This window comes from Desmodus rotundus, chromosome 4 (genome assembly GCF_022682495.2).
Source record: "Desmodus rotundus isolate HL8 chromosome 4, HLdesRot8A.1, whole genome shotgun sequence".
Lineage (NCBI taxonomy): Eukaryota > Metazoa > Chordata > Mammalia > Chiroptera > Phyllostomidae > Desmodus > Desmodus rotundus.
Genome location: NC_071390.1, coordinates 4,820,330 through 4,838,834, shown reverse-complemented (window position 1 = coordinate 4,838,834; position 18,505 = coordinate 4,820,330). Strand labels below are relative to the sequence as shown.

Below are 18,505 nucleotides of genomic sequence, written 5' to 3'. Positions count from 1 at the left end.
AAATGCAAGATTCATTTCCACAGCTTTATGAACACTTATGTTTCAAATAAAGAACGAACCTTCAAAATTGGTGAAGCCAGCTCTACTCCATGCAAAAGGGACTGGGGAAGCCTAGCTTGGGGAGCGAGTGACAACACCCTCAAGCAGAGAGGCACAGCAGGGAATTCTGTTAGTATCCTTATCTGACACCCAAAACCATCTCCTAAGAGAGGCATGCCTACAGATGTCTTCAAGTGTATGTAATCATTTCTTTCCACGTTGCTGTTGTAACATTTCGCTTATTTCAATCCCGCATTAGTCTCTGAAACTGAACATGAGTTAAAAAACTTAGTCAGTGGTTCTCAGACCCAGACCCGTTTTTAAGCTCTCTCTACCAGGCTGAAGTCTGTTCCTCATTATCAGAAACAGACAAATACGTTTTTGTCTGGTGGTTGCAGAGGAAAAAGAGAACACCTGTATTTAAAGACCAGGAAAGGACCTTGCTTTTTTACACAGCGTAACTCTGAGCCTGTATTAAAACTGTCAAGCTTCAGGAAGAGGGAGAGGCTATTGATATGGGGCCTCAACAGTTCTAAAAGAAACAAATTTAACATGGAAGATAATAAAATCAACGACATGAAATAAGAGACGATAAATCACATGTAATTCTTGTGCTCCGGAGGCAATAATAAGGAAGCCACAGGCTCACGTTCCAAGCCTCAAACACATCGGCCTTCACATCACAGAGGCTGCCCAAGCCACTGGGGCACACACAGGGTGTGTGTTGGGTGATCTACCACCTCGTCCCTTGTCGTGGAGAACACAAGCTCTAAGATACAGTGCACGCGGTCCAGTTACAAACTCACTTCCCATTAGCCTGTGACAACTGAGGTTCAGATCTGAACCACAGATCTAGAACCTTATCAGCTGCTAATACTCAGTCCTGGAAATTCTTCCCATTCCTCTAAAAAACTTAATCCCAATCTGAAAGGCTCCAAGGACAAAACAAGCAAACACCTAGTCGCAAACGCTCAGGGACTGGCCCAGAAATAAACGCCTGCGCACTCACCGACTGCATGAACAAGCTGGCGGGTAAAATATTCCCTAAAACATGCAAGGAACGGTTTGCCAAAGGACTCAAAATGTGCGTGTACATATTATCGATCCTCGATTCTCATAAAATCTCACTCAGTAGACAAGCACCTATTCTACTTTGCTCGTGGGGCAAAAAGGATCCTGTTTTGGCACCAAAAATCTTGAGAAAGGTAGAGATTTCCTCAAGAATCAACAAGGTGGTATTTCTACCGCCGAGTTCCCACTTCGTTTCTGCGTACTGTTTGACACAATCGTCCCATACACGCTGTAAACAACAGGACAAGCCCTGAATAGCTGAATGACCACTAAAGAGACATATAAAGTATCTGTAAAACTACAGCTCTCATCACGTGAGACTTTAAAACACACTACCTCCATTTGCATTATTACTGATTGCCAGTGTGTCGTTCACCAACGTCAGAAGTGCAATATACGAGCCTTCTTTGTCTGATTCCCTAAGTAACGGATTATACAGCTTAACTAAAGAACTTAATTTTTATAGGCTCATAAATTTTAGTACTTAACTGCCAGGATTTCTTGGAAATGTTTAAAAAGGACTCTGGATCTCAACCAATATTACTTCTTTGTGTTTTGCATATACAGTTAAAAGTAATACCAAGGTTATTAACAGAGAAGAAAAGTAGGCAATTCCCACAAATAGGAAAGTAAAACACTACAACGCCAAGGGAAAAAAAACCTATTTAGGGGCATTAAACCTGAGGTAAGCACACATTTAAACAACATATAGCCAATTACCTTCACTGAATTCATTTAGCAACTCTTCCTTGGTCCAATTACATGAGGTTATTAGAAAAAAGCCTTTCACTTTCAACACCCTGGAGAGAGATTTCACATACTGCTTCCTCTTCTCAACTGCATTGTCAGGATTAAGGCTTATGGCATCGAAAGTCCCTATGTCAATACAAATGTGAAATCCAGACAGCTCTGTGGAGAGATTCAGAAAGTCTTCTACCTATATTAAAAATCAATGCATATGTGAGAACAATTAACACACAATCTTTACCGAATTTAAGTGGCAATCTGTAACAGGCTACAGATAAAAGTACCCATTCATTATGATGGCATTTTACATGTAATAAACATATTTTCAACTTTATAGCTAACTTTTATGTGCTTCATTCCAAGATCATTAGAGCTAAGATCAGTAAAAGAGACTGACAGCATTTCCTGGACATTCCAAATTTGGAAACAAATCAAAGCCAGGTGCACTGCCTAGTAACACCAGCACACAGCAGAGCTTGCCGTTATTTCTGCTGGTAAGTATCTGACATATCCTTACAAATGACAAAAATTGTCTGGAACTCAAACAGGTCACTGGAAATAAGATGATTGTGAGCTAAGATTATAAGCTGTGTGACCTAAAGTGAGCAGGAAAATAAAAGTCTCTCGCCTTGACTCAGCAGCTTACAAAGCAACTAATGGAAAGAACGAATGGCCTAGCCCTGGCTGGGTGGCTTCATGGATTGAGTGCCGGCCTGAGAACCAAAGGGCTGCCAGTTTGAATCCCAGTCTAGAGCACATGCCTGGGTTGCAGGCCAGGTTCCTGGCAGGGGGCATGGGAGAGACAACCACACACTGATGTTTCTCTCCCTCTCCTTATCCCTCCCACCTCCCTCTCTAAAAATAAATTAATAAAATCTTTAAAAACAAAAGGAATGAATGGCCTAAAGCTTAAGAAATTAAGCAGCTGTTTAACCTGCAATTAGTTAACTTTATAAATATCATTCACTTTAGAATTTAGAAGTCATACATCAGCCTCTCACCCATTTTCAATAACCACTGACATTATACGTACTTGAAATAGTGAGGTGTCCAATTTCATAAAATACTCGAAATAACTTGCCAATGCAATTAATTTGAAAAAGCTACTTCGAAAAGGTAATTATGCAATAAGCCGATGATTATTCATACAAACTTAATAAAGTCATCATAAATAGTGTATTATCTAGAATTCCCTTATTGACTTAAAAATGTGGACCTTATGTTTCCACACATTGGAACAGGGGCGTTCCCCCTCCCTCACTCCGAAGTAGTCACTGTACCCGAAGCAACATAATGACCACCACTCCTGGGAGCTAAGTTTGAAGACATTCCTGTCCTAAATGCCTGTATGAAAGTACACATTTATTCAACAAATATTTCATAGACACCTATTAAATGCGGGAACTTTGCAGGCCCTAGGAATATAAGCAATCAAAAGAGAAAAGTTCACTGTAGAAGAATATATATTATATTTTCTAAAAGGAAAAGCAAATAAGCTAAACAAGTGATTTCAGACAAAGTGCTATGAAGAAAATGAAAGCAGAATAACGAAGACGGTGAACGGCTAGGAAGAGAAATGTGTCGGAGAAGGCGGCCAGGTCAGGCCTCTAAATACAGTCCAGCAGGGACCTCAGTGAGGAGCAGGAGCAGGAGCCAAACTAGCTACGGAAGGTCTCCAGCAACTCCCCTAGGCAGGGAGCATCAGGTGTAGGGCTGGAGGAGAAAGGCGAGACACGCAAGTGCAGACAGAAGCAGAAACAGACTGCAGCCTTGGTGACAAAGAGGGCTCTGTATGGCTGGGTGGGGCCTAGCTTCCAATCCGAACAAAAGGGGAAGCCCCAGGAGGCTGGCGAACACGGAAGTCCCAGAGCTGGTTTGCATTGCAAAAGATCACTCCCTGCAGTCCCACGGTGACAGTCAGCTGGGTGGCTGGAGGGGGAACAGGGAGGCACTTTAAGTGGCTACCGTAGTTGTCTAGGGAAGGAAAGATGGTGGCTCGGCTTTGGGGGAAAGCATTAGAAATACCAAGGAATTTCCGATTTGCTTTGAGGATAAAACCAACCAAATTGGATATAGAATTTAAAGGAAAGAGAGGAATCAAGGATGACTCCTTGGGTTTGGGGTTAGTGCACCTGGTAAATGAATGGTGGTATCATTGGAGAGATTGGAAGGGGAATGGGGGAAGCAGGTTAAAGGAAAAAGCAGAGTATCACTTTGGGACTACTTCCGGCCAAGATTGAGGCGTAGGAAGACAATCTGTGCCTCCTCCAACAACCAAAAGAAGGACAACAACAAATTTAAAAACAAAAAACCACCAGAACTGCAAGAAAATCAAACTGTATGGAAGTCTGACAACCAAGGAGTTAAAGAAGAAACATTCAACCAGACTGGTAGGACGGGCGGAGACGGGCAGCCGGGCAGAGAGGACTCACAGCAAGGCAGCGGCTGGCGGGTGGCAGCGGATTGCAGACTGGGTGGTCCCACTTCGTGTGCAGATAAACTGAGAAGAACAGCTGGGGAGTGAGACAGACCTGCAACCCAGGGCTCCAGCTCAGGGAAATAAAGCCTCAAACCTCTGACTGAAAACACCTGTGGGGGTTGAGGCGGCAGCGGGAGAAACTCCCAGCCTCACAGGAGAGTTCGTTGGAGAGACCCACAGGGTCCTAGAGCGTGCACAAGCCCACCCACTCGGGAACCAGCACCAGAGGGGGCCCACTTTGACTATGGGTATCAGAGGAAGTGACCAAAAACCAGCAGAGAGCGGAGCAAGTGGCATTGTTCCCTCTCAGACCCCGCCCCCACATACAGTCACAACTTGCCCTGCCCTGGTAAACACCTAAGGCTCCGCCCCTTAACTACATAACAGGTGAGCAGAGACCAAAAAAAAAAAAAAAGGCCCAAATGAAAGAACAGATCAAAGCTCCAGAAAAAATACAACTGAACGACGAAGACATAGCTAATCTATCAGATGCACAGTTCAAAACAGGGGTAATCAGGATACTCACAGAATTGGTTGAATATGGTTGCAAATTAGATTAAAAAAATGAAGGCTATGCTACCGTATTTTTCAGACTATAAGATGCACTCCCCCCCACCAAATTTGGGAGGAAAATGGGGGGGTGCGTCTTATAGTCCGAATGTAGCTTACCTGGCTCGCTGGGGATGGGGATGGGGCGGCGACAGCGGAGGGGGTGTTTTTTTCCTATTTTCCTCCTTTAAAACCTAGGTACATCTCATGATCCAGTGTGTCTTATAGTCCAAAAAATACAGTAAGTGAAATAAAGGAAAATGTACAGGGAAACAACAGTGACGGGAGGGAAACCAGGACTCAAATCAATGGTGTGGACTAGAAGGAAGAAAGAAACATTCAACCAGAACAGAATGAAGAAAGGATTCTAAAAAATAGGCTTATGAACCCCCAGGACATCTTTAAATGTTCCAACATCCAAATCATAGGGGTACCAGAAGGGGAAGAGGAAAAGCAAGAAATTGAAAACTTATTTGAAAACATAATTAAGAACTTCCCCAATCTCGCAAAGGAAATAGACTTCCAGGAAGTCCAGGAAGCTCAGAGAGTCCCAGAGAAGTTGGACCGAAGGAGGAACACACCAAGGCACATCATAATTACTTTAGCCAAGATGAAAGAGAAGGAGAGAATCTTAAAAGCAGCAAGAGAAAAGCAGAGAGAAAAGCAGAGAGTTACCTACAAAGGACTTCCCAAAAGACTGTCAGCTGATTTCTCAAAAGAAACCTTACAGGCAAGAAGGGGCTGGAAAGAAGTATTCCAAGTCATGAAAGGCAAGGACCTACAACCTAGATTACTCTATCCAGCAAAGCTATCATTTAGAATGGCAGGGAAGATAAAGTGCTTCCCAGATAAGGTCAAGTTAAAGGAGTTCATCATCACCCAGCCCTTATTATATGAAATGTTAAAGGGACTTATCTAAGAAAAAGATCAAAAATATGAACAGTAAAATGACAATAAACTCACAGCTATTAATAACCACATCTAAAACAAAAACAAACTAAGCAAACAACTAGAACAGCAACAGAATCACAGAAATGGAGATCACCTGGAGGGTTATCAGCAAGGGAGAGGGAGGGAAAAGGTACAGAGAATAAGTAGCATAAATCGTAGGTAGAAAATAGACAGGGGGAGGTTAAGAATAGTATAGGAAATGTAGAAGCCAAAGAACTTGTATGTACAACCCATGGAAATGAGCTAAAGGGTAGGAATGCTGGTAGAAGGGGGGTGGAGGGGAATAAAGGAGAGAAAATGGGACAACTATAATAGCATTATCAATAAAATATATTTTTAAAATAAATAAAGAAAAAAGTATCACTTTGGACTAATTGAGAGACTATTAACTATCCTAATAGAATTGTAAAATACAGTTTGTATATAATTCTAGAGCTCAGAGGAGATGCCTAAGCTACAAATATAAATGCAAGAGACATCCTCTCCTTACAGATCATAAAAATTAAGTAGTCTTTGGTGGCATTTCCCACTTTACCCACTAACATTTACATCTGGTTAATGCAAAGTTAGGTGTTACTGGTGTACGTTTGCAAACACAAGGGGGCAGAGGAGGAAATGAGTAAACCTGCACCCCAGGAAGAAGATAACTTCCCCAAGCTGACTAGACTAAAAATTCTTAAAAATGTTTCATTTTGGATTGTTTATGATTAATATACTTTAGAAATATTTTAATTTTAAAACTTTTATTAGAAATAAAAATGTTATAAATAATATAAAAATAATATAAATAATAGTTACCTTCAACTTAATGTTAGATAAACCTTCTTTCTCTATAATACTTCCAGAAAGTTGTATTGCAGGAGGAGAGTAATCAATTCCAGTAATATTACAGAAACCAAGTTTCGCCTAGAGACAGAGAAGTAATTTTATACTTTAGTTTTTAAAAGTTTAACATACTGTTTTGCCCATGAATTGTAATATTCCTTTAGGACTAGGACTGTTTTATTTATTTTCAATAGATCAAGTAACATATACCGTCTAATAATCTACAATGTTTAAATTTTATTGTAGAATCCAAACAGAAAGTAAAACTTTAAATTTATAGAATGTGAAAATTCATTTGCTGTTATAATATTTGATTTCTTTTTCAAAAGGAAATCCATTTTCTCAAAAATAATGAGAATACTTGTATGTATGTTTCTCCCCTCAAGCGGAAAAATGTGGCATTAACTTCTGACGTTGAGATGCTCTAATTCACACATAAGTGTGTCATAAATTTCACTTAACACAATTAAGCTATATGAATAAATTCAATCAATGTATATGTAATAAGTTCTTGATTTTAAATGTTCATTCAGTGTAATTATAAATTACACAACTCTCCAACAGCCATGTGATTACATTTGTATAGTATTTTTTGTTTTTGAAATATTTCATACATTTCAACAGATCTTTACAAAGCACCTGGGAGGCGGGGCCAACGAGGTGAAGAACGCTCACTGGGTTTAAGTGTTTTGAGACTTAATCGGGAGTAGACATAGGGCTACTGACCAGCCCTACGAGCCCATCGAAGGGTGTCTGGCACTGTGGCAAAAGCGTGATGGCTTCTGTCCTCCACCCCCACCGCCTGACCACGCTGAACATTCTCAGACCAATCAGGCTAACAGCCATTTCAAAGGATATTTGAAGAAAAGAAGCTGCAAAGTACAGAGAAGCCTGAAATTGTTTCTGCTCTTCACAATTTACTAAATTATCACTTCCTTCAAAATTTAAACCTACTCCAACACCATCCATCAAGACTTACTTACCCAGACTTTTCGACCGTGACTGATTTCTAATCTAAACTCAAGTGCATACCAATTACTTCCACAGAGCATTTTGTTTCCTTTGATTATTTTTAATCTTAAAATCTAACGTCCGTCTTTGATGCCAACCTCCTACCCTTTCAGCTGTCCCGTTCCATTCCCTCTGAGGTCCTCTTTTCCCACCATTCCCTTCCAGGCCTTCTCCGTCCTGCCTAGAACACAGAGCGATTCTAAGAATTGACTCTGACTGACTCCCTCTCATCCCACGCCTGCTTACTCTTCCAGCAGAGCTCATAAAAATCATGAACAGATGTCTTAGGATTCTACAACAATCATCCAAAGCCTCAAAATATCTCCAACAAATTTCATGTTCAGTTTCTGGCAGTCAGTGAGAAATAAACAGACATTCAAGGATACAATAAATGACCAAAACCAAGGGGAAAAACTGACATTAGAAAAAGACCCACAAAAGACATAAATAAAAGAATGATAAGAAACAGATTTTGAAACAATTGAAATAAATAACAATTTGGAGAATGTTGACAGATCATTGAAAACTGTAACAAAAGAACCAAACAAATAACAAATTAAAAATGCAACGATTAATTTCATAAACTGAGGGTGAGCCTGATAGCAAAGTAGACACAGAAAAAAAATTAGTTGGAAAATAGGTCAGAATACCTGTTAAGCATACAATGACAAAGGGATAGAAAATTAAAAACAGGAAAGAACATAAAAGACATAAAATAGCACAAAGTATAATATCTAACGTAAATATGATAGGAATCTTCAAGGGAGAGAAAATGAGACTAGGCAGAAGAGAAAATGGTATATTGCTAAGAATTTTCCAATATCAACAATGGACCCCATGCCAAAAATTCAGTAAATTCTATAAACCCAAGGCATAATATAAACAAAGAAAACCAGTATATTTTAATATATCTGATGAAAACTAAAAACGGAAAAATCTCAAAAGCATCTAAAGAGTAAGAGTGGGGCGGACAAGGGGCGGGGGAACTGCCTTCCGGAGACTGACAGTAAGACTGACAGCTGACAATAAGCCATAAAGAATGAAAGCCAAAGATAATGAAAGAAAAATGCCAGTCTCAAATCATATACCACACACATGCATCAAAAGTGTTCTCAGATTCACAAAGCTCAGTGAACCCCAAAGCGGGCAAGCACCACGAAATCCAAGCAGCAGCACATCACAAGCAAACTGGTGAAAACTAAGACAGAAAGAACCCTGAAAGCATCCAAAAAAGTGCACGTTACCCTTAGGAACACGGCAATTCCAGGGACTGCAGCTGGAACCCACGGAGGTCAGAGACAAGAGACACAGCATTTCTAACACACTGGAAGGAAAGAATTAAGAAGGCTGCATTCTGCAAAAACACCCCTTAGGAATGAAGGCAAAATAAAGACATTCTCAGCTGAAGAAATGCTAAGAAAATTCCTTGCCAAGAAACCTTCTCTAAAATAATTCCCAGCAAGTTATTTAGACAGCCCTGGCCAGATGGCTCCGCTCCCTCCCTCCCTACCTTTCCCTCAGAAGTCCATAAACACATCCTCAGGCGAGGATGGATGGATAAATAAATGAATGAATGAATGAATAAAAGCTAACCGACCCAACGAGCCAGCCAGAGACTCGAACACACACCACTACCTGACACAGGACGGAGGTGCAGTGGGGGAAAGGAGGAACGTGTCAATAAACGGTGCTGGGTTAACTGGATGTTCTTAGGGGAAAAATAAACATGGACTCTACCTCACGACATAAACAATCAGGCCTTAAACGTGAAAAGGAAAACAATAAAGCTTCTAGAACACAGAGGAAGATATATTTATGACTCTGGGGAAGCAAAGATTTACTACACAGTATTCAAAAATCACTAATCATTTTATTTTATTTAAGATTTTATTTATTTTTAGAGAGAGGGGAAGGGAGGGAAAAAGAGAGGGAGAGAAACATAGATGGGTTGCCTCTTGCACAGCCCCAGCTGGGGACCTGGCCCACAACCCAGGCATGTGCCCTGACTGGGAATCGAACCAGCAGCCTTTTGGTCTGCAGGGCCAGTACCCAATCCACTGACCAACACCAGCCAGAGCTTAAAACGTTATATATTGAGCGTTAGTAAAATTGAAGAACCTCCATTGTTCATCCAAAGATAGCATTGCAAAAGTGAACAGGCAAACCACAGATTAGACAAAGGGATTTGCAATACAAAGGTCACATAAATAGAAATATGAAGAACGCCTATAAATCAGTAAGAAAAAAACAGGCAACCCAACTGTTAGTTGGGGAAAAAAACTTAAACGAGCATTACACAAAAAAGAATATCCAAACAGCCAAAAAACATACAAAATACGCCCAACACATTTACTCACCAGGGAAATGAGAACAAAGCATGAGACACTATGCACCCACCAAAATCACTGCAATCACACAGACGGACAAGACCACTCGGCGCAGCTGCGGTTCCCACTCGCTGCCAGGGGCCCGGCCCAGTAGGACCACTTCGGAAAACGGGTGGTAGTCCTAACAACACAGCATTGGAGACAGGCCTCATGTCCATCAACAGGAACATGAATGAATGAATGAGTGAATGACTAAATACATAAGTAAACTGTGGTTATTTCCACATAGGAATGGATATGCTACACTGAAGCAATCTAGCGTACATACAACAAATCCACATTCAGGAAAAGAGGCCAGATGGGAAAAAATACATACACCATGACACCATGATACCATTTATATTGGGTCAAAAACAGACAAAACTCAATGCAATGGAGAAAGGATAATCTTTTCAACGAATGACAGATGAAAGAATTCGACATTCATATGCCAAAAAAAAAAAAAAAAAGGAAAGGAAGAACCTCAACCAGTATCTCAAACCTTAAACAAAAATTAACTCAAAACAAATCATAGATCTAAATGTAAAAGGGAAAACTTTCTAACTTTTAAAAGAAAATATACAAGAAGGTCTATGGGACCTTGGGTTAGGCAGAGTTCTTTAATATGACAATGAAAGCACAATCCGTATGAGAAAAATTAATAAATTAGATTTCATCAAAATCAAGAACTTCTAGCCCTGGCTGGTATGGGTCAGTGGATTGAACACCAGCCTGGGAACCAAAGGGTCACCAGTTCGATTCCCAGTCAGGGCATATGCCTGGGCTGCCCGCCAGGCCCCCTGGGGGAAGGGGGGAAGTTATAAGATGCACTTACACATTGATGTTTCTCTCCCTTTCTTTTTCCCTCACTTCCCCTGTCTGAAACTAACTAAATAAATAATCTTAAAAAAAAAAAAAAAGAACTTCTGCTCTTCAGAAGATACTGTTAAGAGAATGAAAAAAACAAGCCAAAAAAATGGGAGAAAACATTTACAAATCATATACTTGACGAAAAACTTATATCCAGAATACATAAAGAATTCTCAAATCTTAACTAAACAAATAGCCCCATTTTAAAATGGCAAAAGATTTTAACACATGTTTCACCAAAAAGATACACAAATGGAGAATAAGCACATGAAAGGTGCTTGGCATCTTTAGTCATTAGAGAAACGATAATTACACCCACAATGAGAAACCAGCACAGCTAGTATCAAAAACAGCCTAACGTGTGAGGATAGAAGTTGGAACAGTGCTCACGTTCGGAATGGAACGAGCGGGAAGGGCACAAGGAGACTTCTGTGGCGCTAACAATGTTTTCTTTCTTGATCAGGCTGATGAGTTAAACAAAGGTGTTCATTTTTTAAAAGCTATACACTTATGACCTGCTCACTTTTCTACATGTATCTTACACTTCATTTAATAAAAAAATTTCCCATAAGGTAGGTGGCTCTGCCAGTGAATTCTACCAAACATTTATGGTAAAAGAAGACACCATATGCCAACAAACTCTGTCAAAAAGTAGATTCTCCTTTAACGATGCCAACATAACCTGATACCAACACTTAGAAAGGATGCCACAGGGAAGAAAAATTACAGGACAATCTTTCTCACAAAGCTGCAAAAATCCTAAACAAAACATTAACACACTGAATCCAGTAATATATATAAACTGGGTTTATTCCAGGAATGTATTTAAGATCCGAAAATGGGGAATGTAGGTCACCAACAGGAACAGACTAAAGGAGAAAATTCATATAATTATCTCAGCTGATACAGGAAAGAATTTTGATAAACAAGACTCATGAGCAACACATTCACACACACACACACTCTTAGCAAAGCAGAAATAGGAGGAAACTTCCTTACTCTAAGAACAGTCATCTACAGAACAAACTTAGAAGCTAACATCATACCTAACAGTAAAACATCGACAGCGTCCTCTGGAAGGGGGAACAGACAAGGACGCCTCTGACACCACTTGTTTTCAACATGCTACTGCAGGCCCGAGCCACGGTAAAAAGGGGGCAAAGTTCTAAAGGGTTGGAGAAGAATTACTGAAACTGTCATTATTCACAGGGTGTATATAAACATACATATGTAGAAAAATCTCAATCTACATAATCTAACAGTTAACCTGACTCCCAAAGGAGAAATCATTAGCTTCTATAAGTAAACTATTGAAATCCAAAAGAATCTACAGGCAAACAACGGAATTAATACATAAAACCCTGGCAGCCCTGCAGAAAGGAATCTCTGACAGCAAGGAACAGGGACGCACTGCCGCTACCTCCACCACCACGGGCGAATCCCCCAGAATGCTCGGGGCGAGACACTAGAAAGAACCCGCAGTGAGGCCTTCCACTGACGTACTCCGGAACAGGCAAATGAGCCTACAATATTAACACTCCCACTACGCCTTCAGAAAGGAAGAAGGGAGCGCTTTAGAGAGGACTGGTAAGGAGTTCAAGGGGAACTCTGAGACTCTACTTCTTGACCAGGGTGACAGCTACATAGCTGTGTTCACGTTGTGATAATACACTGAGCCACGGCCTTTTGATTTGCTCACTTTAATACACATATACTATACCTCAACATTTCAGAAAAGTTTAGTACAAATTGTTGTAATCTCATTCCACTGTTTGATGCATTTTCACCGTTCCCCTATTCTCAAAGTGAAAGCTAAGCTCTTGGGCATGGTATGGTATGATACCGCTCCTCCCTTTAACTCAGTCCTCGTCGCTGTCCACCCCATACCCATACTTTACCTTTTCATTTACCAGACTATTCACCGGCCCACTACATGCTGGGCTCTGCCAACCTTCGTGCCTTTAACTGTTGTTGCCACTACCTGAAATTCTCTCCCTCTTTACAACCCGCCCACACTCAGTGCACAAGTCATCTTCTACTTACACACACAGGTCTCTGGAGTTTTGAGCTAAAAGAAACCAACAGAAATCACCTAGTCACAATCTTCAGGAAAGAACTGAAGCCCAGAAAAATTAAGCTGTTGGGTCAGAGTCAAGGCTGCATCGAGACTAGGACTCAGATCCCCCGCTTCTCACTTAGTTCCTGCTCACAATCCGTGCAGCCCCGCACATGACCTCTCCAAGCACCCGGTGTGACTGCTTTACTACTTTAGATTTAGCTCGTCAGTATCCTCACGGGCAAGCTTTTTAAATTTCATTTTAAAATTGGGCTCTAACACATGAATACTAAAAGTACCAACAAGTTCAACCAGGAAAACACCATTTCCAGTTCCAATATCAAGCACTGAAGCATCCAGTGGAATCTTTTGTTTCTGCATCCACCTTATCAGTCGATTCATACTCTCTTCCCCAAACCTATTGGAAACACAGAATCAGTTAATCAAACAACAAAGGGATACAGAGCAAAGGTTATAACTGTATTTCATTTAAGTAGGTTACTCAACAAGCTCAATTAAGCCTTTTTTGAAAGTACATGGTAATATCTGTAACTGCTTAAGCTTCATCTCTACTATTATTTAGGAAAAAAAACATCCAAGAATAGAGCAGAATAGGTTAGGTTGGTATATTACTTATTAATGTTTCTCTACATCAGCATGAACACTTGTATATATCAATGGTTCAAAATTTTACTGCTTATTTGAAAAGGACAATTACAGGAAGAGACTAATTTCATAACACCATCATCAAATTTAAATCTGGACCACTAAAAGAAAGAAGTTCTTTAAATCTACCCACTAAAGCCAGAATCAGTTCAAGGTTGCCAAGGTTTCCAGGTCATCTTCCTCTGGGATATGCGCTTAAAAGGTAAAGATGCACACGCGCAGGATCTCGCGGATCGTAATTCCACTATTTTTTGTAACTCACCAAATTTCTCCTCTATCTCCATATTCTTGGAAATTGTTCAGTCCTCTCTCATAGACAGCATCCCAACTATATAAATGATCAAATGCAAAGCAAGATTCTTGAGTTAAACTGTATTACGGATTAAATGTATGTCTCGAATGTTATATTTATGACAGACGTTTAAAAACATGATTAGTGTTATCAATAAGGGCACATGGCCCAAATCTCCTCACATCTTTGTGTTTAAAAAAAATGAAAGACATAGACAAGCAGAATAAGCATACACATGTAAAGCACTTAGAACAATACCCAACACATAAAAATGCTATGTTTACGAAGTATTTGTTCAAGGATCCCTTAGTCCCAAACATGAGTCCAAACTTTCAGTTTAAAATGTGTGGAAAGAAGGATTTTCTACTAGCACCGTGGTTATTCACAATGGAACTCACCAAAGAGAAGCTCTGCTTAAGGGATGTTTCAAGATTTACTTTTTCCTTTTAAGTCCAGTTCTCCCTCCCCCATGACTTGTCTTCTCTTCCTAGAATCCCCTTTTATCTCTCTGGAATCCCCTGCTCGCTCTCACCCCTCCAAGTTACCGCTCATCCTTACCTTTCCCCGCAGTCATTCACTCCTTCACCGAGAAACCCCTTAAATAATTCCAAAGCGTCTGTTTGAGGTCAGATCACCGCCTCCTCACCCCTTCCTCTGGTCACCCTACACTCCCACCAGGTCGAGCTCCTACACCCCTACCCTCGTCCTCTTAGCCTTTCCTGTCGGTGACCCAGCGGATCTCCCCCGGCCTCTTTCCCTCGCCCAGTAGTCCCCACCCTCTCCCTCGTTCCCCAGGCCTGCCCCTCAAGTTCAAGACCCTTAAAAGGTCTCCCCAAGATCTTCAGAACCCGTCCCGAAACCCACGAGCCCATCAGATGTCAACCCCTTTAAATGTCTCTTAATCGTCCCCACAGGGGCCCCTTGGGTTCCATGCCTCCAACCCCTCCACTGCTTACGCTCTCCTAAGGCGGGCCGTTATGCTTCTTCCCGTCACGCACGCTAGGCTGCCCCCATCTCCCAAGACCCCCCAGGGCCCATCATTCTCCGTCCCCTACCCCGGGGCGCACTCCAGGCAGCGCCGCCCATCCTGCCCTGCGCGACACTCACTGCTGTCGGGTTCCCAGCGCCGATGGGGCAAAGTCGTCCCCTCCGGGACTGCCCTCTCGGGACCGCGCCGCGACCTCGGCGCCTCCTCCAGCGATCATACTGCTCCGCGCCCGGGACTGCCTTGTGGCCGCCATAGAGACGAGGCGCGGGGCAGAGCGGACGTGCCGGGTGGCGCCTCTAGGCACAGGGGAGGCTGCCCTCTCTACTGCTCCCGGCCCGCACTGGGTCCGGGCTCCGCCCTGGTCCCAAATCCTGGGACCCAAACACAGACTTGGGTCAGGCTGGGCCTGGCCTCCGTCCGCCTCCTGCATGTAACGTCAGATGCCAGCCCTTCCTCAAGGTGCTCGCCAACGGGCCACTATATTTGGGAGCTGTTGTTTGTAAGGGACTATTCAAGGTAACTGCATTTTGGAAAAAGACTGGCCGTGGGTAAGCCACACTAAAAACCCAAAGCCAACACTGCTCAACCCAAACACACAAATCACCTCATCTCTCCACACTGTGGGCAGATCTGGGAAGCATTGTTTGGCTTCTGGCTAATTCAATTCCATTTGTGCCTGGGATTCTGCCTCGAAAATAACGTTCTGGCCTCTTCTGCCGGGACATCACTAGGTGGACATGGGAATTTATGCCCAGAGAAAAGAATGCCCTATAACCCCATCCCACCCCAAAATACACCAGTCAAGGGGATCAGAGTGTTGTGGAAGAAACAGTGCTAAGTGAGAGTCCAGACCCCTGGATGCCCGCCCGTCTCAGCTCCGGCCCTCACCAGGCACCTGGCCCGGTCCAAGGCTCCTAACGTTTGTGTGCATCAGTTCCCACACCCGTCCCTTGCCCTAGGTAGGTGGTGACTGTTCTACCAGATTGCTCCCGACCAGTGAAGCGGAAATTCCTCCGCCTCTTGGTCTGACTGCCATTGGTAGTTCCGCCGCAGAATGCGAGAGGTCTTACGTACGGAAGGTCTGCGAGGGTTTCTGTAGCAGTGATGAAATACTGGTAGTTCAATGTCCTAGGCGAGGATCTCAAAGGCCCCTGGCAAGGCTGCCTTCCAACCAAAAGGAAAGTTTCCTAGGCCACGTTTCTGTTGACTCTGCAGACTAAGTCCCTAGAGGTAAACAACCTCAACAGTTGCCTTTCCAGCTCCCAGAAATCCCAATTGGGACAGAATGTGCATCTTCTCCTATATAAGACGTTCCAAGATCTTCAGGCAATCACCAGTGACAAAACGCAGTAAACGACAGAAGGGAGTCCATGTGTGTAGTGATTAAAGAACCCACGAAAGAGCGTAAGTAACCTTATTACAGAGTAATAAAACCACCGGATGCCACAGCCAATTAGTGCAGCCCTGGGCGAATGGTTGTTTTCATCTTTTCTAGACTCTAGCTGCTGGAGAAAGCAAGCTTGAATGTGACTGAGTGGGTCTTAAGAAGTTTTAGGTTATAATTATGAAGTACCCATGAAAGATAAAGCCATGTGCAATCTGATGTCTTGCCAACACTTAAGTTGTTTTCGCTGTGTGTGATGAATGCTATAAACACTTGTTGGTATGGAGCCCTGGAAAAACCCACGGTTTATAAAGAGTTCCTTCTGTGGCTCCAGGATTACTCTGGCTGTTTAGTCCTGAAGGCTGTGTGGGGCACCACCTCTGATCACTCAGGGCAACGAGATTCTTGGGGAAGGAGGGGGGAGCTTAGTCCCAACAGAGTTGCCCATCACCAGGGAAAAGCTGTAATGTGCCAGGGAACACAGTCCCTCCCACTGGTGCCTGTGTCATGGTGCAGGAGGGCAGCTCTGCAAGTACTCTGGGTTGCCTGTCTCTCTCTCAGCCTGCCAATTCCTGCAGCTTGGTGCCCTGCTCACCTACAATATGTCCAAAACTGTGCTTTCTAGAGTTCTCAATAGCTTCCAAGTTGACAAGCCAAGGGTCAAGTTCCAGGCTTTACCTCTCTTGATGAATCCCATAGGGGTCAACACAGCTTAGCACACCCTTCTTCGAAAACCTTCCTTTTCCCCTATCACCACCTGCTCTTAAGTGAGCCTTCAAAAAAGGCTCAAGTTGGACTACCAGGATTGAGCCTTGGCCTTTCCATGTGTGACTATGGGCAACTTCTTGTGCTTCTCAGGGCCTCTGTTTGCCCATTCTTATAACAAGGATAATAATAGTGCCTATGGCATAGGGCAGCTGTACAGATGAAATGAGATGATTTCTATAAAATCCTATTGCCTGATGTATAAATACTCAATAAATGCTACCTCAGTTTGTTTAACCATAAAATGGAGTTTAAAATGGGTCTACTGCAGAAGTTTGTCAGCAAGATTAAATGTCAATACACTGTACATATAAAGAGCTCAGAACAGAGCCTGCCACATAATCAGTGTTGAGGAAACGTTAGCTATCGTTCTTACTGTTAGTGACTTCCAATTCCACCTCTACCCTCAGCTCCAGACTTCTGCTGCAGCTGCCTATATGTCCCTTGTTGCATTAAACTCAACCCGCAGCTCCCAGGCCTCCGGACGCTCTCTTCCCTGTGTTCTCTATCCTGCTGGTCCCTGACCATCCTACCGCCCCACAGAGCAGAGCGTCGTTCTTTCCTCACGCTTCCCACACAGCTCCCCCTGGTCTCCTCTTGGTCTTTGGGCTCAGGGACATTTTTCAATCCTGTCACTAACGCTCTCCCTTCTTTTGGGCCACTCAGGCTCACAGGTCACAAAAGCCGTATGTTCTGATAGATTTTGAAGACTGCTGACTGATCCAAATGGGAGGTCAAGAGTGATTGCACGATTGTCCTGCCCAACTGTCCGAAAAACAGTTCTGTTTGCCTGGAAAGAATGCCGTGAGAGTTTTGTGGGACATCAAGAGCCCAGTTTTGGACCAGAAAGATGAAACTAGTGAAGGCATAACGACTGGAAAGGTGAGTTCGTTCTTTCCCTGAGTTTCTTTTCCTAACTTTGTTATAGTTTATTTTCACTTTTACTTATTATTTATGTCGTTTGTATCCTCGATTATTTTTCATTCCGTTTGTCTTCCCTTGTACCCAGAATCCAATCTCTTCTTACCCCCCCACCCCCACCGCGCCACGCGCGCTTCCCCCATTTCACTTTTAACCATCCCCCAAACCACCATCATCCCGAGTCTGGATTATTGTAATAACGTCTTCTCTCTCTCCTGGCACTATATTCTTGACACTGCAGCCAGAGTGGTCACATGGAAGTTGAAATCACATCGTATTACTTCTATCATATATCAAACCCCAAACCATACAATTGCGGGAATCATCTCTCTCTGATCATCTTCGAGTACGGCCAGTATTGGACTTTAATACTTTTATTGCAAAAAAAAAAAAAATGGCTTGCGTAACTATGAGGGGCTATACAGAAGATGCAAAGTCTGGGGTGTGCCCGGTGCGAGACCCACGGGTGGACACGGTGCAGGAGTCGTCCTGATCCCGTAAACCGGCACTTCTCAGCCCACACGC

At 42.7% G+C, this 18,505-nt stretch overlaps 1 protein-coding gene across 7 annotated transcripts in view; it reads right to left on the bottom strand.

Moving 5' to 3' along the window:
• EEF1AKMT2 (EEF1A lysine methyltransferase 2) overlaps positions 1–15,146 on the bottom strand; it is a 63,383-nt gene extending 48,237 nt beyond the window's left edge. For 5 of the 7 annotated variants that reach the window (XR_006654867.2, XR_006654868.2, XR_011651081.1 and 2 more), the window contains exons 1-5: positions 15,030–15,146; positions 13,893–13,958; positions 13,268–13,382; positions 6,635–6,742; positions 1,831–2,047 (exon numbers count right to left, since the gene is read on the bottom strand). Coding sequence is in view for 2 of the 7 variants with exons in the window: in XM_024555485.3 (XP_024411253.1) it covers positions 1,831–2,047; positions 6,635–6,742; positions 13,268–13,382; positions 13,893–13,958; positions 15,030–15,127 (604 nt within the window). In the remaining 5 variants the exon portion in view is untranslated. Of the gene's footprint in view, positions 1–59; positions 308–1,830; positions 2,048–6,634; positions 6,743–13,263; positions 13,383–13,892; positions 13,959–15,029 lie in introns of all 7 variants that reach the window. The other 2 variants (XR_006654869.2, XM_045191659.3) reach the window with 2 other exon arrangements.
• Between the last annotated feature and the right edge of the window lie 3,359 nt (positions 15,147–18,505).